Raw genomic sequence first — 23,046 nt, 5'->3', positions numbered from 1 at the left:
TGGCGTGGCACATTGCAAGGCGAAAATATTGCAGTCAAAATATTTTTCAGTCGTGTAGAAGAATCTTGGAAAAGAGAAACGGAAATTTATAGGTACACAAAAAAAGAAAGATGCCTTAATATTAATTCCTTATATATATGCTTTTTTATTTATTTTTTAGTACAATATTACTGCGCCATGAGAATATACTTGGTTATATTGGTTCAGATATGATATCACGCAATTCATGTACACAGTTATGGTTGTTGACGCACTACTATCGTGATGGCTCACTCTTTGATCACTTGAATAGAAATGCACTCAGTCATAATGATATGATAAGAATATGTCATTCAATTGCAAATGGGCTAACACATTTACATACTGAAATCTTTGGCACTGAGGTAAGTATTAATAGATCCCAAATTTTGTAATTTTTTTTTTTTTTTTCATAAACAATATATTATTTAACAGGGTAAACCAGCAATGGCACATCGCGATTTAAAGTCGAAAAATATACTTGTGAAGCAAAATGGTACTTGTGTTATAGCAGACTTTGGTTTGGCAGTTACACTCTCCCATACGACTGGTAAATTAGATTTTGGAGACAACCCAAAAGTAGGCACGAAACGTTATATGGCTCCTGAAGTTTTAGATGAAAGGTAAGGAAATTTTAAAGTAATTAGAAAAGGATTATAATATTAATTTTCCACCTCTTTTTTTTTTGCAGTATAAATTTGCAGTGTTTTGAATCGCTCAGACGTACGGATATATATGCTTTGGGTTTAGTTATTTGGGAGGTTTGTCGACGCACAATCTCGTGCGGCTTTGCAGAGGAATATAAAGTGCCGTTTTATGATGTTGTACCATCTGATCCAAGTTTTGAAGATATGCGGAAAGTAGTATGCATAGATAATTACAGGCCATGCATACCAAATCGATGGAGTTCTGATCCGGTAAGTAACATATTTATATATTTGTTTTAATATATATAATTATAAGTTGACATATTACTGTCTAATTTTAAATGAAATGAAATTGTGATGAGTATTAAGGCACATATCGCTCACAGTAATGACTATATTTATATAATAATAATCATTTACATTTATATATAATAAAGATCACTTGCAATAATAAAGATTTATGATGGAACTACTATGATGGAATACGTAATATTAAACGCTGCAAACTTTTCATTTAAAATTTCAAAAGAGCTTGTATTGTTGTTGATATATCTTATCATATGTATCAAAAACAATTGATTATTGGAAATTTAGTAGGATAAAACGTAACGTAGGCATATTAGTATTAAACTTGCAACATCAATTAAAAAAAAATTATAATAAAACTAATGATAAAACAAATGATTATTGTATGAACCGGAATAGACCTATTGCTTTTTTCCTTTGTCTCCATGCCATTGAACTGGTTAATTTTCTCCGCCTTGATTTAGGTTGATTTCAATTATAATTCCATCCCCTAATTTCTATTCTTGCTCCTAAACAATCTCTTTCTCTCTCACCATTAACTACACACATCAATTCGTCAGATTTCTGTCGATTATTACAACAATAAAAACTGTTTAAGAGAAGTGAGCGGCACTTGATCATCTGTGCAGAACAGTGACTCCGGGACGTAGGCTCGGCCCTTTCTATAACCGAATATTGCCTTTTTCGATCACCTTTAGCTATTTTCAATCTAGAACCATTTAAAAACAAATATAATACTTGAGTTAAAGAATGTATCGATTTGAGTTAAAAAATGAATTAAAACAAATCAATGTCCCATATATCGTAGACGATACTTTCCCGAGATACTTGTAATTTTTGGAGATGAAAGAGGTTTCCCTCTGTTGTTGTCTAATTCTGAGTCAGAATATAGAAACATGCTGAACAGTTACTTGTAACACATAAATACGTTTACCTCCATTAATGTACGTTTACCATTAAAGTAACCATTAACATTACCATCTTTTCACATCGTCCAAGCTTACAGCTTATCACTATGCTCATTGCATCGCTATGTGCAGTTACGTGTCCCGTATAAATACATATACTCTCGATGTACACTTCTACTATTTATGACATCACCCACCTATTTTCATGCCAAAATTCAAACACAAAGTTGTATCCTATTGATCTAGCTGTGTCTCGCTGAAGTTTAATGACTCTTTCATCTGGGTCAAGGTTAAATTCAATATTCTCACCTATTCGCCTTAATACTTTTAACTTACACCTTATCATTTTGTCAAGTCCACATCTTTGTGCAGTGCTTTTGTGCTTACTTTATATATCGGTGGCAAAAACAGAGTTCTTTTAAAGAATTGTTCAGCCGTCGACTAAAATTTTAGGACAGTCTCCCCTGCTGAATGTTCATTTATTTATTTATTTATTTAGTAAATTAAATAAATATATTAAATATATATAAAGAGAGGTTTTACAAATACCTCGAGTTAAGAAAGAGTAAAAGTGCTCAAGTGCACTGGCTCAAATAGCTTCGACATAATATATAAATTAAATAAAATTGTAGACTACGTATTATGGATTATATAAAAGTTGTAGCTACTAAAACTTTAAACTTCAGAGTTGTTCGTACACTGTCTTTCCGTAATATCATATCATGCTATTATTTAACCTCAGGTAAGCCTTGGGCACAAGACCTCCACTCACACTCCTAACCTAACTCTAATATTTAAGACCTTAAACGTTTAACCAAACGTGTTGTTGTTGTGCCATTTTTTGTTGAACAGAAAAGATACTTTGTATTTATGCTTTTATAGTTAGGGTCTGAATTGTGGTATCACAATGAGCAAAATTTTCCGGACTAATTAGGCCGATATTTTCTACAAAGCCGGACATCAGTTCACCTTACTGGATAATACATTATACTAGTAACTATGAAATAATATGTTATAGTCAGCGCGATATTTATTACGAATTTGCTAGATATTAGAAATACTATTGTTAAGTAAGTAGTGATGTGTTAATTTCAAATGTCCTAGTCACTTTTGACACTGATTTTTTGGTATTTACTTTTTTTCAACCCGTAAAATCAAGTTTCAATAAAATTGAGTTTAAATTACAAATGCTTATAAGCTTCCAAATCTTATACGCTTTTATATTATATAAAATATTATTATTTAATCTGTAATCATAAACAATATATAATTAATCAATTTATTTTTTTTTAACATTTAAGCTTCTTGCTGGCATGTCCAAATTGATGAAGGAATGCTGGCATCAGAATCCTAGTGTTCGTTTGCCTGTGCTACGCGTTAAAAAGACTATAAACAAATTATCTTCCGCAGACAAAAATATTCGTTTTAATTATGATGAAGTTTGCGTTTAAGTTTTTAAATTAATTTTTCATTTGTAATTTAAAAAAAACATAGTGTAATATTTTATTATAAGCTTATTTTCTAAGGTATGTATAATTAAGTAAATAATAGTGTGTACATTAATATGTATAATTTTCTGATAAAATTATGCATTTAGTATTAGTTTATTCAAAATAGTTTAAGAAAAAATGTATTTTCTTTTCTCATTTATTATATCTTTATTTGAATATATTTTTTTAAAAATATATCTTCATTTTAATATAACATTATTTTAATATATATTTATTATAATATATATTTATTATAATATATCTTTTTTTTTAATATATCTTTACTTTAATATATATTTATTTTAATATATATTTATTTTAATATATCTTTATTTTAAATATATCTTTTATTTTTAATATATCTTTTCTTTAATATGTCTTTATTTTAATATGTCTTTTTTTTTTAATATATATATATATTTTTTTTAATATATATATATTTTTTTTATATATATATCTTTTTTTTTAATATAACTTAATTTTAATTTTTCTTTTTTTTAATTTATCTTTAATTTTATATATCTTTATTCTTATATTTCCTGTTTTGTGCCTTGTACGTATATTGCCTTACGTATTTAAATACAAACATATATATATTTTCGTTTTTTCTTTATATATATATTTAAATAATATTATCTAAGCTTCCATTTAAAAAAAAAAATTATATTTACGTCATATAAAATATTTATTGAAACATTTTTCATTAAGTGCCATTTCGAATTATAAATCAAATAATTTTGAAAGAAATTTTCATCAACTTCTTATACACTCTACTTATATTTAGCAACTAAAAATAATAATTATTATAATTTTTTTAATTTGTAGATGTTCTCTTACTGGTAAGAAAACAATACAACAATTTAAAAAGAAATGTTTACTGTAAGCTATCATTTGCTAAAAAATTGACTTTATCTATGTAATGTATAAGTTCATTGTACTTTTAGTTTCAAGTTTGTACAAATAGTTTATGCGTTCGTTATAAGGGTTAAAAAAAATAAAGTTCAAATAAATTATATACGTTTTTTTTTTTGTAATATAATTTTAAATATTTTATAAATAATTTAAAAAAAGTTAAAAGCTATTTGAGCTTTTAAGTATTATACGCTGATAATTTTTTGTACTTCGATGCTAGCATATATATATAATGCTTGAATAATATTGTATATATACATATTACTAAACCCGTTCTGCGAATTAAAGTCGCCTAAAATGTTTCAGAATATATAACATTAGTTATAATTGCCTTTTTTTTTTTTCAATTACATCTTTTCATATGAACTAAGAATTATTATAGTTTTTAAAATCCTCTCTTAAATGAGTCTTTATATATACGCCTAATCTAAACGTAAGTACGTATGAGTATATAAGTAACATGGGTTTTTATAGTAAAAAAAGAAACCTTGTAAATATTTTTAGAAAGCTGCCATTATGAGCCAATACAATTATGTATTCTCCGACAAATATGTATTCCTTTTTAATAGTAGTTCAACTATTAATAGTTTTTTTTTCCTTAAATATAAATAATTAAATAATTGTCCATATATTTTGTAGAACCGGAATACGAAAGTAATCAATTAAACAAGAAAATAAATGCCATATTTTAACAAAAACTCGAAATTTCTTGAAGCTATCCAATAATTTAGCATATGTAACTAAGACCGAGCATCAATAACTAAGTACATATACCAATTTCCTAATAGTTATACTATAAATGTAGATGGATCTTGGGAAAAAAAACTTTATTTGTGGATTAAACAGTTAGTAAAAAAATTTAAAAATAATATGTTAGTGTTACTTTGCAAGGAGATTACAAGTTGTTGCTTTTGTAATCCAAGGGAACCGTTTTGTTTGGAATAGTCAGCAGCACTTAGCCATCTATGTAGACGAGGTAATCTATGTACACGAGGTCATCTATGTAGACGAGGTTATCTTTGAAGACGAGGTTATCTTTGTAGACGAGGTCATCAATATAGACGAGGTCATCTATGTCGAGGTAATCTTCGTAGACGAGGTCATCAATATAGAAGAGGTGATGAATGTAGACAAGGTCATCAATATAAACGAGTTCATTAATATAAACGAGATCATCAATATAGACAAGGTCATCAATATAGACGAGATCATATGTGTGGATGCGGTTATGTATGTAGACGCGGTCATCTATGTAGACGAGATAATATTTGTAGACGCCGTCATCTATGTAGACGAGATAATATTTGTAGACGCGGTGATCTGTGTAGATAAAATCAGATGTGTTGAAGCGGGCATCTATGTAAAGGAGCGGCTTGAGTATAGACCGGGCTTCTTTCGGAAACAGAGTTCACATGCATTTTTATAAACATTCTCGCAAAAGTTTTAAACAATACCGAACAATATTTGTTGACTGCAATAACAGGGGACTTACACTGTACTCCAAAAATATTGATTACATTAGCCGGTGACTGTTACTCAATACGTATAAAAAGCTGTGGTAATGAGTGAACCACATTTTTGATATTTCTAGCTACTGCCGCCAGCGACTCTACTTTATTTCTGTATTAAGCAAGAAATAATTCGCGGTGTCTTATCCCTAGATGGATAATATTTCGAGAAGTATTTTAAATATTCTCTTAGTTTTTGAAATAACTTCAAACTAAATAATACACAGTAACGGGAAAAAAATATATGCTAGAATACCAACCTCTCTGACAGATCATCACAAGAAGGCTTCGAAGTAAATAGACCAAACATCTCTTATCTTTAGACATTACAAAATTTTAAAGCCCATATTTCGACCTGCAATTGATATTAAATAAGTGAATGCGTTACCATTATCATCTGCTAATTAGTCATAGATATAGCACTAAACACTATCAGACACGATAAAAAAATATTTTCATATTAATTTGTGAATTCTTAAGAGAGACTTTTAACTCCAAACGGTATAAGCAGAGTATAAACTCTAAAATTGTTACTGATTCGTCATTGGCAACCATATTTTGAAGTTGAAATAACAGACTTGTACAGCAAAGCCTACTTAAGCACAACTAAAGGCCCGTTGTAATAAATTAAGGAAGAAGCAGTTGGAAGAGATGGAATCTTTTTTTTCAAATAACTTTAAAACAACCCCAAGCATTTGAATTTTAGAGATATCAATGTTACTTAGTGTGACTAAGAAGTTTAATAATATTATTCGTTATAGCCTAAAAGTAGATTTCCTTGCATATCATATAATTGACAGCGCTTAAGAATGTATAGATTAGCTTTTTATAAAAGCTTGTCAATTGTGATTCCCAAATATTAAACTAATTAGTTAAAGTTTCGATTATTATTTTTTCATGCATAATATTAAATTCTAAAAATTACAAAATCATATCTGTTCAGAAATATTACAGGATACATAATTCAATTATTCAATACAAAATATAACATTTTTTAAATTTTCCATTACATTTAACTTGGAGTTAGTAGTCTGAAACATTCCTCATTACTTTCATTCAAAAATAAAAGCTTGAATATATTATTATAAAAATCAGGATAATAATCGCAGGCCCGCTTGCAATCTGGTGTCCAATTTATTTCCAATAATTTCGGTTGCATTGTCTTTCCATCTAATTTCCATTCTAGCATAATATCTGCCGCATATAAAGCACGCGATTGTGGGGAATGCGCAATGCCACATGGCGGTGGCATTTTGGTTGCACAAGTAAGCATTTCATGCAGCATTGCACATATTTCATCTTCAATACCAGCCCAATCACTATTGGGATATTGATCTTTCCAGATATTAACAAAATCTTCGCATTTAATATGGCGCAATTCGACTTCCTCTTGGTAGTTCATAACAGTAAAGTGTTTTTCATAATCTTCGAATGAGTCCAATGAAAACGGTTTGTTTGCGAAGCGTAAAAAGAATTTCTTGTGTACATATGCTTCCAATGGACTGACACTTTTCAACAGAAGAACATATCTAATATCAAATTTAACCTAAAAAATTATTTATTATTTAAATGTAAACTTTAATTATTTAAATGCTTTTATTTAATACTCACTTTTGTATCGAGCTCTTCTCTATAAAAGAGTACAGGACGTTCCAAATATTTTTGTGCAATTTTAGGACCTGTTTGAGATATTCGCATTATTTGGTCAATATAATTTGTAATATGGGTATCCATGCCACGAGCTAAATTCCAGGGCTTGATAATCCAATGGTTATCGAACTGTTTCACAACTCGGTTTTGGTAGTAAGATGCAAATTCTAAAGTTTCTGTTTTAAGATTGTAAGTAGTTGGTAGCCAGTTGGGATATGTTTCAAGTGTTTCGGCATTATGGTGCTCTGCGGCAGCGCGCCTGCATGTTATACTTAACAAATCCTTAATGGTTATAACATATTCGAATGGAAATTGATTTATAAATTTGTTTGGTGTTTCCTCGGACAGTTCAGCAAAATCTTTGAAATGTGACGTGAGCCAGAGTACATCGGCATCACGTTCATTATCAACTAAAGCAAAACTAACATCCGTAAGAAACTCACGTAATACTGTATACTCGGAATAAACTTTTAATGGCTCATTTCGATTTATAATTGGATCACTTAAATCGGAACCTACTGGATATGTCTCTATAACATGACCGGAAGTAAAATAACCTGCACCAGGCTCAGTTTGTACAAAACTTTTCTCTGTTAGATCCATAGGTATCCATGGCAATAATAAAGCTATTCGATGTGGATCATCTTTACTTATATGTTCAAGAAAATCACAGTAAACTTGCTGCTGCGCCTCGCAGTCTCTAATGGGAAACAACAAACTGTATGTTATTTTGGTATTTTGATATAAAAATGGTACCAAACGAAAATTGGGTATATCTGAATGTTTTATGGCACAACCTACTTCATCTACAACGTACCAAACGGAACCGTTATTTTGATTTGGTGTCCGTTGCGTTTGAATCGTGTATGAGTTGGAGTACTTCCAAAGGCGTCTCATTAATTTATTAATACGTGCCGGATCTACCGTGCTCACGCCAGCAATTGCGCATAAACGTTCAGTTAATGCTCTGTACTGTTCTAACTGTTGTCGCATGCCGTTAATTTGAAAACTCCATGCGTGATCGATCAGATATATAGCATTTGTATCGTTAGCTTTAATTTCTCGTTGTGCTAATAGCATGCATGTTTCATTCATTTCGCTATCCCTAACCTCTGGTGGGTGGTCTGAATAATCAAAATACAGCAGATTAAATACTTCTCCAGCATCGAAAGTTTCAACTATTATTTTTGCATGAAGTGATTTCCAAAAGTGTTGAGGAATAGCACACGATTCTAGTTGAGGCATGTGTAATTGTACAAACATTTCATATGAGTTCATTTCAGCCATTTTAATTACTTATATAAATTATTATATCGAAAATTAATTAAACTTAAATTTGGTTTCGGCGACTTTAACACTTCAAATAAAATGAGCCAAAATTTTGTGAGGTTAAATGCTTTAGAACATGTCAAAATAACATAAATAAACCCCATTAGGAAATCACTCCAGCAATGCTTAAAACTTTCAAATAAGCTTTATAACAGTAAAGACAACTTCATTTTTGTAACTAAAGAACAAAAACAATATGTATTACAACGTAATAAAAGCTTATTTCATTTGTTCGAACCTGTTATTTAATTTATTTTTTGTTTTGTGAAATACATATGTATTTAAAATATTTTATTTACTTATATACACACATACTATATAAATAAATATTATACTTTGTATTAGCTTTTAACTTTTAATCGCTTTACTAGTTGCTGATCGACTTTTAAGCGTGTAGTTTCCAGAAATAATAGAAATTTATATGTTTGTCATTGAATCCTATTTGCCATAAATTTTTTTTTTTATGAGATAAATATAATACCTTAAAGTCCATTATGGACTTCGATATGCATATGCATAGGTCCTTTGAAGCGGCATAACAGAAATGTATATGTTTGTCCTTAAATTATATTTGCTATAAAATTTCTTCTTTTAGTCAAATATAATATCTTAAAGTCCATTATAGACTTCGGCATGGCTCTCCATGTTCTTTGAAGCGAAATAATAGAAATTTATAACCATGTCATTGAATCTTATTTTTAATAAAATTTCAAATGTATTGCCTTTGACCTACAAAGTCAATTGCCGGTAGGATTTTAAATGCATAGTTCATATGAAACTTATTTATCTATATATGTTTTTTAAAGTTTTCAGTTTTATTTCTTTCTGATAATGGCACAAACGAGACATATAATTACGTTGAAATGTTTGTTCCTTACTTGTATATCATCTTTTATCATTAAGTTAATACCATTTTACCAAAATACTTTGGTCCATTAGTTACTTAGTACGTTTATCCTAGTAATATATATATAATATAATAATAATATATAATATAATATAATATTATTATAATAATAATATAATATAATATATAATAATATAATAATATATAATATAATATATAATATTATAATAATATATAATATAATATATAATATTATAATAATATATAATATAATATATAATATTATAATAATATATAATATAATATATAATATTATAATAATATATAATATAATATATAATATTATAATAATATATAATATAATATATAATATTATAATAATATATAATATAATATATAATATTATAATAATATATAATATAATATATAATATTATAATAATATATAATATAATATATAATATTATAATAATATATAATATAATATATATATATATATATATATATATATATATGTTACTTCCTACAAATTCTGTTTTACTAGTGAATTTCTTTTGATTTTTTTATATGTTCAAAACCGATTTGTTAATCATCAGCTAAAATCAATCTACGTACGCCATTTCAAGATCTAGATTATGTACAGACTCGTTCTTGTCTAAACTGTCAATATCTTAATTCGCACATTTTGGTTATTTCTCTCTACTGAAGGGTTTAGATCACTGATTATCAACGGAAGATACACTGCCCAATAGGGGTGCAAATCGATTGTTAAGGGACCAATTTGAAATTACATGCTAATTAATATTATTAACTTTGCAACAGAGGTGATCTATATCCGTTTATATACTAACATAGATTATTTATCCTTAGATCTATTAAGTCCATCAAACATATAATTAATTTTGTTAGCAGTACAACTAGAGTGTGAAAGAATATTAACATCTCCGTGATTACATACATTACTTTACCTTATTAACGTGTTACGATATATAAGCTCAACTATTTATTTAGATATCCGATTTTATTTGAAATTACTTTTATTCAATAGCCAGAGAAAAATCTACAAGTACTATTTTTTTAAAGTTAGTATTCTCAATATTACTAAATTTTAAAAGCATTTATGTGCATAATGTATTAATTTGGGTTCTGGATCTAGGTTTTAGTGAATCGGCAAGCTTTTCCAGGAATTCGAAACCTTGAGTACTTCTTAATTTTTAAAGAAAATAGCTTAGTTACGAATTTCGTAAGAGTTTTAAGGGTACTCTAGTTATCGATGGTAAGTAATTCTTAAAGGTCGATGATGGCTGAGTCTTGGACGTCGATGTGAAATAACTCTTGTACGTCGATGATGGATGATTCTTAAACGTCGATGATGAGTGATTCTTGGATGTCGATGATTAGTGATTCCTGAACGTCTCCTTCTTTGATTCTTGTTAAAACTCCTGTAACATGTATTAATCAGCAATAAATTTTATTTGTACCTAGTTGGACAATGATCCTATTCTTTAACTCCTAAACGTAAACTATAAACATTCTAATATGTGATTTAAGAGAAGTATTTGTTTTGCAATCCAGGATTATTAGCATCACTCACAAGTTGTGTATAGATGTCCCAACAAAATAAATGTCCACTAAAATTTTTAAGTTAAGAGAGAATAAGAGCGTAAAGCTCTTCTATATTCAAAATAAACTATATTAAATAAATAAAATCATGTGTTCAGATAAACACATCATGTTTATCAGGATAAAGATAATGTCTACATAAAGAATAGTAATTTTTTTACGATTCAGGATCCTTAGCAACCACATGTTACTTAGAAATAATATTAAAGAATATAATAAATTAACACATACCATGTTCTTTAGAATAATTGCAATTAGACCAGAGAAATGACCTTTCTCTTTTTAGATGCCAAGCTTACGATTTGATGATTGAAGTTTAATTTTCCAAAAGTGCCGACTTTGTTCTTGGGAATCTAGCTGTCATGTAATAAAGTTTTTAATCATATTATACCAATAATAGGCTATATCTTCTACAGCATTGAATACAATAATTGTTATTATTGTTGTTGTAACCCAAATTGATCTAGAAAAAAGCAGACGTAAAGATAACAAAACTTACAGTAGGAGATAGGATAAAAAAAGTGAAGAGGGAGAAAAAGAGATGATGAAAAATAATGATATTCCTTGTCTTAAGCTAACTTATTGATGAACGGTAGGTAATACATATTAATACATTATATATTATAACTTAAGTAATTGTGTAAATTTTAGCTTATTCTGCAAATGTGTTTATTACTAAAAAACAAATGTACAATATAATAGAAATGAGGCATGCATATGACAATATAATACAATTTTAAAATATGTAAAATTTATTACAAATTAAAAACATAATAATGGGAAAATTATTTAAAGTTATTTTTAATATCTGCGAAATCGAAAGAACTGTATTTACTTTACTAATGATGTTTTTTTATTTGTGTCTATTTTTTTCTTTCTTTAAAATTAATTACCTTGAAAATAATAAAGACAATATAATTAATTATTTTTAGAAACTTTTTGAATCGCTATAAATTAACTCAGTATTTCTTATAAAAACATTATAAACATAAGCGAACTACTTCACTTTTACGTTAAATAAATATAAAATTAAGCTTAAATTATTTTGAAGTTGGATGTTTCCATATAAGTAAACTTAAATTATGCAACATAATTATACTGGTTTTGATTATCCTTATCTCGTTCCATATAGTCACGATCAATAAGTGATTCAATACGTTTCTTAAGATCAGCCGGCTATTAGAAAATTTCATTATATAAAAATAAGATTGAACGCATTTATTATAATATTTACCTTAACCGGAAACGTAAGTTGATTCAGAAGTTCTCCTATAAGTAGATTATGACTAAGAGTTTTTCTCATTTTCATAATTCGAACAACTGCTGCGTCTATTTGATACTGTCTGTCTTGATAAACTCGTTCTTCTGTTGCCTTCTGCTCTTCCGTCTAAATAAGAAAACAATTCAATTATCATTAACTTTTAGAAAGGTATAGAATAAAAAATATATATTATTATAATATATATTTTTATTATATTATATATTATTATTATGTTATATATTATTATTATATTATATATTATTATTATTATATTACATATTATTATTATATTATATATTATTATTATGTTATATATTATCTACAATATTTGTTATTTTTCCCTAGGATCCCATAAGGATCACTGGTATAATTTTATCAACGGATTGTGCTACAGTCAAAAATTATTTCTAACACTTCAATCTACTTAGAAATATAAATAACTTCAGCTTCCTTTATTTCCAAATTACTTACTGTTTCTTTCATTTGAATTTGATTGATTTTTATACGAAAGAGTTTATTTGTGAATTCGGTGTTGAATTGGAAAACATCGTTATCTTCAACTTCGCGTCCCTTTGGAGTTTTAGTAATTACGCGCGCTCGACCACAAGCTAATGATTGTAATGTTCTACGCAATTCACCGTCCTATAAAATATTTAGAAAAGATAATAATAATGAAATATGTTTTTCAAATTAATTTTAAAATAAAAACCTCAATATTTGTTGCGGCTACGATATCCGGTAAAGTCCAAGTTACTTTATCATTAAATAGTAAAAGAACTAACGCTTGAAACAGTGAAACCATTAGTTCTTTCGTACCCTTTAAAATAAAATAAATATAAAAATATAAATTTAATACATATAAAAATTTAATACATAAAATAAAAAATATAAATTTAATACATATAAAATATATAATTTAATGTTTTTATAAATTACTCACAGTTTCAAATGTTGCTTTTAATACACAATTTCCCAAAGTTGGTTGCCACTGTAATTTTCTACCACTATGTTTGGCCAAATAGAATTTGTTGAACACTTGTTGTGGTGTAACCATTTTGGGTGGCATTGTAACTTCAGTTAATGGATATGTTGGCCAATAGCCCATTGTGAGTATATTAACTGTTAAATCGATGTTGGTAACATCGTTTTCCATATTCATGACGAATTGTTTGAAGGCGAGATTTATGTCACGGCTCAGTTCCATATCCTTAAACATGCCCTCGAGTTTAGAAGTAAAGCCACCACCACACTCTTGTTTCAATTTAGATAACATACTTTTTTCAGCATCAACTGAAGCAGATTTTCCCACTAACAAACGTTTTGCCAAATCCTAAAATAATAAATATTTAATAAAAATAAAATACATAAATGCAAATGATGATTTCTTGGGATAAAAATCGTATGCGTGAGTGAATGATAAAGGTCGAAAAATTTGGGTTGGGGTTCATATTGAGAACAAATTTAATTTTTATTAGAAAAAAATAATTTTCACCTTTTTATAAAATGCTTCAAAAACATCCTTTCCATTAATAAATCTAAAGAGAACCATAATTTTATCAAGTATTTGTTCTAGTTCCTCCTCAGTAGCTTCTTTATTCCCAGCTCTTAGTTTCATATCCACATATTTTGCTATTTTTAGAAATTATATTTTTTAATTATTATTTAGATTATACTGAAGTTATATTATAAATACAATTAAATGAAAGCATCTTTTTACTTTGATACCAGACATTTCAATAGTTTTTATCTAAATTGTTTAGAAGTTGTTTTATTTATTTAAATCAAATTATGTAGTATAATACATAATTTGATATAAATTGCTAAAACTCAGCCATTGAAGCAGATGAAAAAAGTAAAATAAAGTTCATTTCTATTTTTAATTTATCATCAGTAAAGCGCAAATTCTTAACATAATAATAATTTAAAAATCAGTATGAACAAAAACACATTCTGTTCATTATATATACTTATATAGAACTTATATACCTATAAGTTCCGCTGGTTTATTCGCACGTTGATTAATGAAAAATTCAAATGCTTCACGCAATGAATTAATAAATTTGTCATTATGGTCGAAACATTTATTCACAATTATATCCAATTTATCTTTAAAGTCTAATAAGTCTTGGACCATATTCTTATCTTTTTCTGGATCAATCACGATAGTGCGTCCTTTTTTCTACACAAATAATACAACAATTTATTATTTTTATTTTAACTTATGTGCAATATAAAAAAGAGAGGTTTCGAACAGTAATGAACTACATCAAAAATTCTTTTTAAATTATTTTAATTGAATTTTTGGCTAACCATACAGCTATCGAGGATTCCCAAATACTCATCATCAGTGGTCTTATAATTATTTTTAATTATTACTAAATAATTTTTTGAGACTATAAGTACAAGAGTTGAACTCATAGCCTGCCAAATTTGAAGCTCGGACTCAACGTTCATTAGCCAACTGACCCAAAGCCATACTTAACTGGTATGTTCAAACTTTGAGTTTTTTGTTAATTTGCTGTGAAAGTTCATTAACAATTTCACTTGCTGTGTTATATGAGAACAAAATCATAAGCCAGCTGTAGAATAATTGAATTAATTATGTATTATCATGTTATTAAAATAAAATAAAAAGAATGTTTGTTGTTGTAGTTCACTACTTTTCGAAATCTCTCTAATAAATACAATAGTTTCTATTAAGTAAAATTCCGTCATCAGTTATGACGTTAAATTACAATTAAAAAAACAATATAAATTATAATTATAATTATATTATACCTTAATAAAGCCATTAAAATTGCCACACAATTCTGTTGTACCATTTTTAACACGATGTAATAATGTATACAATAATTTAAGATCTTTCAGTCTATTTTCCTCCAAGAGCATATCTAAGCCTTTCTGTAAGATTTGTGTTAAGTGCTCCGCAAGCAATTCTTTCTCTACGGTATAAATTAATGGATATCTAAAATATATAAATAAATTTTACTTTAAAAAAAATCAAATTAATTAGATTGTATTATTATATACTTTGTATTGGCATCTAAATAATGTAATAGCCTTTCATTTTCTTCATCTAAACGTTTATTTACATGCTGCAAATATTCTGGTACGTCTAATTCTTGCATTTTTCGTTGACCTTCCACTTGATATAATTGTTTCGTTGCCATTAAAAATTTATCTTCGAAAGCCAAAACATATATTTGTAAGTCACATAACATACGGACAAGACTCTTGATTAAAGCGCGATCGACCACATCGCCAGTACGTTCCTTTTCTATCAACATTAATAATCCTTCTACAGTACGCCTCTGCACCATGGTATCTAAGGCAATATGTGTACGAAAAAGATCCAGCCCCATGTCCCTTAAAAGAAAAAAGAACACATATTTAATATTTGATTCTTTTGAATTCAGTTTTTATGAATAATTTCTTCGTTATTTAAAGATTCTTTGTGAACTTTTAAAATAACTATAATATTACTCTATCTTGATGAAAAATTAAATAAACGCCAAATTGTTTGTAACATTTTTAAAGGAATTTTTAATGAGTTTTTAAAAAGATTGTTAAATTACTCGAATTTCACATGGATATAGAAAATAATTTTATAAAATGAATTTTATGATATATAAAAACAAAAAAAGATAATTATGGAGTTCACAAAAAATGTCTTTAAGCAACATATATAATATTATATTTAAATAACAAACTATTGGCTATTTACCATATTGAATGCACAGAAGGAGTTTGTAAAACATATGTGCGATCTAAATATAGAAAAATACTTCTCATCATAATCATTTGTTGACAAAAAGATAACCACCATTCATTCAGTTTCGTCAGAAAAACCTTTAAATAGAAAAAAATCAAAGTTATTTGATATATAAAAATACAGATAGCAAGTGTTTTTTTTTGTTGTTGTTGTAAAATGTTTGTTATTTACCAGTTTATCCATAGTTCCATTGGAAAACGTATTGACGTTTCGTTTTACATGTGCCTCAGTCAGTTCATGTAATTTTGCATATAATTCTGCAGACATTTTGTGACTACACATGTTTTCCACTGCTTGGTAAAGTTCCTCTAATGAATATTTGATTGGTTTTGATACTTGTATTGCTAAAACAGCTTCTTCCAATTTTTCGCATGTATTTTCTGAGTAGTTGTCAGGCAGTATTGGCTTAGCTGTAATAAAATTTTTTATTAGCATTTGATATTATTTACACAATAGCAATTCCATTGAAAATTCAGATTAAATGCTGAGGTAATAAAAAATTCCTAAAACCTAATCCAACAAAGACTCAGGAAAGTGGTAGTTATTTGTCAATAAAATCAGTTAATTTTATATTATTAATGGCATAAAAAAAATATAATAATTACCCTTAAAATTTTTGATAACTATTTTTTTGACATCTCCTGGTTTCGTAGCATTATTGGAACCAAGTTTATTGAAATATGTTGAGGTAGTTGTGGACCTTTGGTCACCTAGTTGTACAGTTTCCAACATTGAAAAATTTGCACGTCGTTCTCCATTTGTATTACCAGGCCCATTGCGTGCCGAATTCATGTTGTGGTTTAAAGCTGAACGTCCGGATGTTGAAGGACTAAAAAGGTGCTCCGGCTTTTTCAAGCAATTAAAATAATCAGAATTTTGCAAATCACACTTCTCCAACGGCTTAAACTTCTTTGCGGCGCTCATAGTCGCCAAATGCGACTATTTAAACGAATTAATAATAATAAATACTAAGTAAGTTCTTCGCTTCACTAAAATATTAATTCTAATGCGTTTATGAACTTATTTTATATTTAGAAAAACTTTATATATTTCTCGTTACTTGTTTAGTTTAGTTTTAATGAAATATAAATAATAAACACATGAAATTCAATTTTGAAATATAACAAATATATTATACATCTATTTCTCCTAAATAAGCCAATTTTCTTTCTATATTACTATACGTAAACGCTTGCTGAATAACGAAGACTTTTTTTCGACGAATATCCACTTCTTTTGTGTAGCAACTGACATTTGTGCAAATGCTGCCAAGTTTTACAATCGCGTTTGGCAATCAAATAATGGCATGGTAAAACAGATGTTTTTTTCTGTTTACTTTTACAATAAAATATTTTATTTAAAAATTAATAAACATTATTATTTTAAGTCGATATAGATATATAATTAAAAATGTTAAAAAAAATATCAACAAAAATTATAACTGCAATGTTGTATTTAAAACAAATTTTTTTATATGGTACGGAGTTCCTATACAAACTAATAGGAAAATTTTTTTATGAACATACTACAGTAACAAGCTTAAGCTGTTATTTATTTTTGAATTTAATTACTTTTATTTTTACATATATATTTTTATATTTTATTTATTTTCATTGCATATTAAAAATATATGTACTATTTGGATAAACATTGGATTGAGTCGCATGTAACGGTAGAATCAACAATTTTGACATAATTTATGCAAAACAGGGATGTTATATACGTGTATAAAGTAATTAATTTTCAGAGATGATTTTTATATACAATAATTGGCTGCTTTTATATTACATTGAAATTGCATAAACTGTGGTTACAAATAACTAAAATATAATTTTTCTGAATTTTTTTAAACTTTTAAATTAAATATTTAAAGTACACGCAAAAATAAGCAAAAGGTACTAACAAGCAGAAGTACTAGTTCGCACCACTAAAACTCGATAGGGCAATTGTGCATTTACTTTTAATCATTTCTAAAAATAAATATTTTCAATGTTTATTAAAATATTTATTATGATTCTAAACATTGGAAAAAATGCAATTATTTTTAGAAAAAACAAAGAAAGTATACTTTAAAAAAATTGTTTTAAACTTTTTTGGCAGGCATTGAAATTTAGAATTATGATACATAGACAAATCTAATAAATTTGTGTTTTAAAAATGCTTTTTTGCATAAAGTTCAAAATTTTTTAGTAATTTGGTTAAATTTAAAAATGTTCAACTTGAGGCATCTAGCAAGACAAATTACAAATAATTCCATGCAAGAAATTCCAATAATCCTATACCAACCTTATTTCATGCGAGTAACTACAACAGAACTGACAATAAGCACAGTAGACATAGCGATAACATCTTTTTTGATGGCTCTGATAATGAGAATTCCCCTATGGTGATTTATGTTGATATGGATACTATTAAGGAGGATGATAATGAAAATAAAACCGATATTTATCCTTAACAAACTGATACAATGAATTCAGATCGTACTGTTCCAGATGATTTAAAGGCGGAAGTTAAAAAAACAAACTTGGTCTCAAATATATTGCCAATTTATGCTATGGCATTGGATATCAAAAAAACTGATCAACATTTATAATGTTTCCCAGACAAAGTTATTTCTACCACTATGTGTTTATGTAACATAAAATTTCTGTATATAATTAATTCAGATGGCTAGAGACGTTATGGTGAAATTGTATTTAATGTAATCTGACAGATAGCTCAAGTTGAATAAATTTTTTTGGTCCTACATAAAAATTTTTTCTCTATAAAAATAACTTTAACAGAGTAGTGAAATGGACTACACTTCTTATATACCCTCTATATTTGTTTATATGTTTGTCTTAAGCATGATATAGATGAAGGTACATGTATGCAAACAAAATATGCCGTGCTACCAAATCGCACTGTGTATATTCAAGTATGCATACCAAATTTCGATCTGCAGACATGTATGCAGTAAAATTATAGCAAAGCGCATATTTGGTCTGCATACTTAGTGTGCATACATGTAGCATCGTCTATATCATGCTTTAGCTTCTAATTAATGTATATATTTGAATTTTATTTTAAAGTAATAGAAACTTAAATATTCGCAGAGATCAACGATAGACTAATTAAGCTTTTCGACCATATAGGTGATCATATTAACAATATCAGGTATATCAGTGTAATTTACAAACTACACTCAGATGATAAAATAATAGTTGTAGTAGACACCGATTCCGTTCACCTACAACATATAAATTTCAATGCATACAAAAATATCTAAATATTAAATACACATAAAAATACAATTCATTAGATTTTGTTTACACAAAATTTTATAATTATAAATTAAAATATTTTAATTTATTAATAAGTTTTGGCAAATTAGTTTTACGAAAATTATTCAAAATAGGTTAATATATATTGAATAAATAAATTGTCTAAGAATTATATTTCGATTGTACTCACCGGTTGCTGCGCTGCTTTCTCAAATGCTCCGTCTGCTACGGGATTTATTATAAAATCACTAAGTAAAACGGCATCTTCTATTGCAAATAAAGTATCTTTGTTACTTTCATCTACAATTTTGTGTGCTGTTCCAATTGTACATTTGTTTAAAAATTCCGAAGACCCTGGCATGCGAACTTCATTCTGTCGTAAATAATTGTTTGTAAGTTTTTTTGCGTATTTTGAATCTTTAAACATTTCAATTGCCACGAAAAATTGCGAGAAAACTTTGTGGCACTCGATTTTATAATCTTTTCTACAAATTTGCCAATTTCCGAAAAAATTGGACAAGTGCGGGATTTTTAAATTGCAACAAACGAATAATCAGAACAAAACGTAAGCAAAAATGATAAATGCCAAAAACAGCCTTTCAGATCATTTGGGTATGTTCAATCTTTAAAGAGTCATTAAACATGTTTAATGTTAAGTTTAATGATGATACAACTTGTGTAGACAAAATGCCTGGTAACCGTCACTAACTTGGTGTCTACATTGACTAGACTTTAGAGTTTACGTTTGAACGCAAATCTGTATTATTTTCGAATTGCGTCGTTTTTTTTGTTAATTACTTGAAATACAATACGTACAATAATAAAAATACTTGTTTCATTTGACTATAACTAGTTCAAGTGCAGAGAACTATCAAGCAGTTTTGTTATACATTACAATACATTATACAAATGTCAAGTTGTCAAAGGATTAGTGCCAATTTAGCAGTAATCTAAAAGAAATTCATATTAATTTGGGAGCAGATCTGTTGTAATCGTTCTTGATGCTTTATCACCAACTTTTAAGTTACTGCATCTACAGTTTGATCTTCAAGTCCCTATGGAAGTCAGTATTTCTAGCGAACCACTTAACATCGATTTCTTGGGACTTTGTTTTGAAAATTTTAGATGAATTGAATGATCGTTTTTGGCGCAAATTCCCCTAACTGGATTCCATACGTATGCGCCGGACCGAAAGCTTGCTTGTATATATTCATTTGTTGGTTAAAGAGACGGGTGATTATTTTCCAAGAAGCCAATATAATTTTTTGTATTTTAATTATAGCTCAACTCGTTTCTAATTTATATGCTCTTATATGTTGAAATAACTTTGCATCTAAGTTTATGCCGAGGTATCCGTCTGAGTATGGTATTCGAACATTGTATATAGTTAGCGGCAAATAATCAATTTTTTTTGTTTGTGAAGTTAACATGTATGAATTTCGTTTGGTTCCTTCACAAATTAATATTTACATTTGTTAGTGAAAAGGTAACAAAAGTCGAATTTTCTCACTTGCTCTCAATATCAAATTTTTGATTTATATTCAAAACAATGACTAGCTACATAAATTTAAAACAAAATGTGCCCATTGCCATTTATTGATATATATTGAATTAATTTCAATTAATGATTCAGCTGAAGTACAAAATGTTGACAAAATTTATATAAATAAATTTTAATGAATAACATTTTGATTTAAGTATACTGATATATAAGCAATCATATATATTTAAAGCTATTTATATATATCTATATATTTAGAGTAAACAAATTATTGAATACAAGCCTGTGTTTATGAAAGAAAATGTGAAGAAGAGACTCAGCTTAAGCAGACAATCATTGCCAGATATAGTTGACACTTTGTTTTTTTTAAAAAGCTACAGTATTAGTTGTCATATTGCGCACCTTGAGATTATGTATGTTTTGGATGTTATTATTAGACATGAAGAAATAAAGTTTAGTGTTATAATGAACTCAGACACACTATCTCCACAGTCGTAATTATTTCTTTACTTTAAATATGTGCACTTTAATTAAAAAAAAAATTATATACTATTAGAATTTAGTGATTTATGACCAAACTTATTATTATTGTGTTGTATTTGACTAATGGTCAGGTCAGTCCCAATTGAGACCACATATTGCAAAATCCTTGCAATTGTTTTCTACCCTAAAATGGGTTTATCATTTTAAAAATGATTGTAAATAATAAATTAATTCTATATAATGTTATCTTTAAGTAGAGTTATTTGGAATATATAGAATATATGAAATAAATAAATATAAAAAGTAATTAAGCTATATACATATAAATATTAAAGAATAAAATTTATACTCTAAACTATACCAAATGTCCTTAATATCAAACTGTGATTTTGGAATAGTAAATAATTATATTGAGGTTTACGAACATTTCAAGCAAAGCGCATAACCGCTGAAAGTTCTCTCAGAGAGGCATATGTTATGCACACACAGGCTTGAGTCCTATTTATTTATGGTTTAATCCTATCGTCCTCATTTTTCTACCTTTTGTGTGTTTGATTTTTAGATTAAAAGAAGTTCCACTAATAGAGTACAGCTGTTTATTAACATTGACAACCAAGTACCGATTATCACTTCTGTTAAAGATTCTCCATTCGCAATAAAAGCAAACTTAACTCACTTCAATGACAATTTAAAATGCTAGCGTACATATTTTCGGTCCTCTGCGAATAGCTTGTACCACTTACAAATATCTTTTTTGCTCAGAGTAAAGTTGGAGCACATTTTAATTTAATACTAAGCGCTCGAAATTTTAAAAGTCATATCTTTTCAACAAATCGCGTATAAATTTTTTATATTTGAAATATTTTTTAAAAAGTTATATTATGTAAATAATTGGAATTGAAATTTTAATTCGATTTTAATATTAGCGAACCTACCAACTGAGATTCCTCATCAATATCGGAATCATCATCACTATCTAACTGCTGCTGTTGTGCGTTATATGTTTTATCCATTCCACTAACATTTATAAATTTAGAAATAAAGAATAACACAAATTTGCTATTGAAATACTAAAAACAAATTCATTAAAACATTTTTTAAGTCAACTAGAAACAATTTTTTTATTCAAGATTTATTCAAATAGCATTTGATTTTTTTATTTAAATATTTGAAGTAATACATTGGCATCTTAGATAATAATTTTTGTTTTGTTTGAGTTTATAGAAAACTTTATTTGATTTAATTACATATAAAATAACAAGTGATAAAAACAGGAAAATTATATGAAATCTATAAAAACTTTTAATAATCTATAGTCTTAAGCCTTTAAATAATGTGATATATTTTTTCTTTGTATATTCATTTGCGAAATACTGTAAATAATAATAATAATAATAATAATAATAAAAATAAAAAATAATTAAATATCATTGTAGGAGTATAAAGTGTGAAAAAAGATATAATAAATATAGCAAATAAATAAATTTGTTTTTTTTTTATATACATACATACACTTATAAATTGTAACT

At 27.4% G+C, this 23,046-nt stretch overlaps 3 protein-coding genes across 3 annotated transcripts; 1 reads left to right on the top strand and 2 right to left on the bottom strand.

The window, feature by feature from the left end:
• On the top strand, positions 1-3,351 carry LOC119674201 (activin receptor type-1-like; the record flags this gene model as incomplete). Its single annotated transcript, XM_038085328.1, has 5 exons — positions 1-92; positions 161-383; positions 454-641; positions 710-935; positions 3,181-3,351. Coding segments are annotated over 5 exons (879 nt in total), but the record flags the coding sequence as incomplete, so codon positions are not given.
• Positions 3,352-6,671: 3,320 nt separating this feature from the next.
• LOC119683893 (tubulin--tyrosine ligase-like protein 12) lies at positions 6,672-8,844 on the bottom strand. The gene is made up of 2 exons (XM_038097767.1): positions 7,401-8,844; positions 6,672-7,335 (listed from the first exon to the last, which is right to left on the bottom strand). Exons 1-2 carry the CDS (start codon positions 8,724-8,726, stop codon positions 6,802-6,804), a joined length of 1,860 nt encoding a protein of 619 aa, XP_037953695.1. The 5' UTR covers positions 8,727-8,844; the 3' UTR covers positions 6,672-6,801.
• Positions 8,845-12,157: 3,313 nt separating this feature from the next.
• Positions 12,158-22,602, bottom strand: LOC119683614 (cullin-4A). Its single transcript, XM_038097399.1, has 14 exons — positions 22,453-22,602; positions 19,724-19,906; positions 16,876-17,209; positions 16,442-16,680; positions 16,223-16,347; positions 15,529-15,864; positions 15,277-15,463; positions 14,485-14,677; positions 13,991-14,127; positions 13,439-13,828; positions 13,208-13,315; positions 12,970-13,140; positions 12,472-12,624; positions 12,158-12,413 (listed from the first exon to the last, which is right to left on the bottom strand). Exons 1-14 carry the CDS (start codon positions 22,528-22,530, stop codon positions 12,318-12,320), a joined length of 2,730 nt encoding a protein of 909 aa, XP_037953327.1. The 5' UTR covers positions 22,531-22,602; the 3' UTR covers positions 12,158-12,317.
• Positions 22,603-23,046: the final 444 nt, after the last annotated feature.

Source organism: Teleopsis dalmanni, chromosome 2 (genome assembly GCF_002237135.1).
Source record: "Teleopsis dalmanni isolate 2A chromosome 2, ASM223713v2, whole genome shotgun sequence".
Taxonomy (NCBI): Eukaryota; Metazoa; Arthropoda; class Insecta; order Diptera; family Diopsidae; genus Teleopsis; species Teleopsis dalmanni.
Note: the sequence above shows the minus strand (reverse complement) of the source record. Positions and strands in the feature narration are given on the sequence as shown.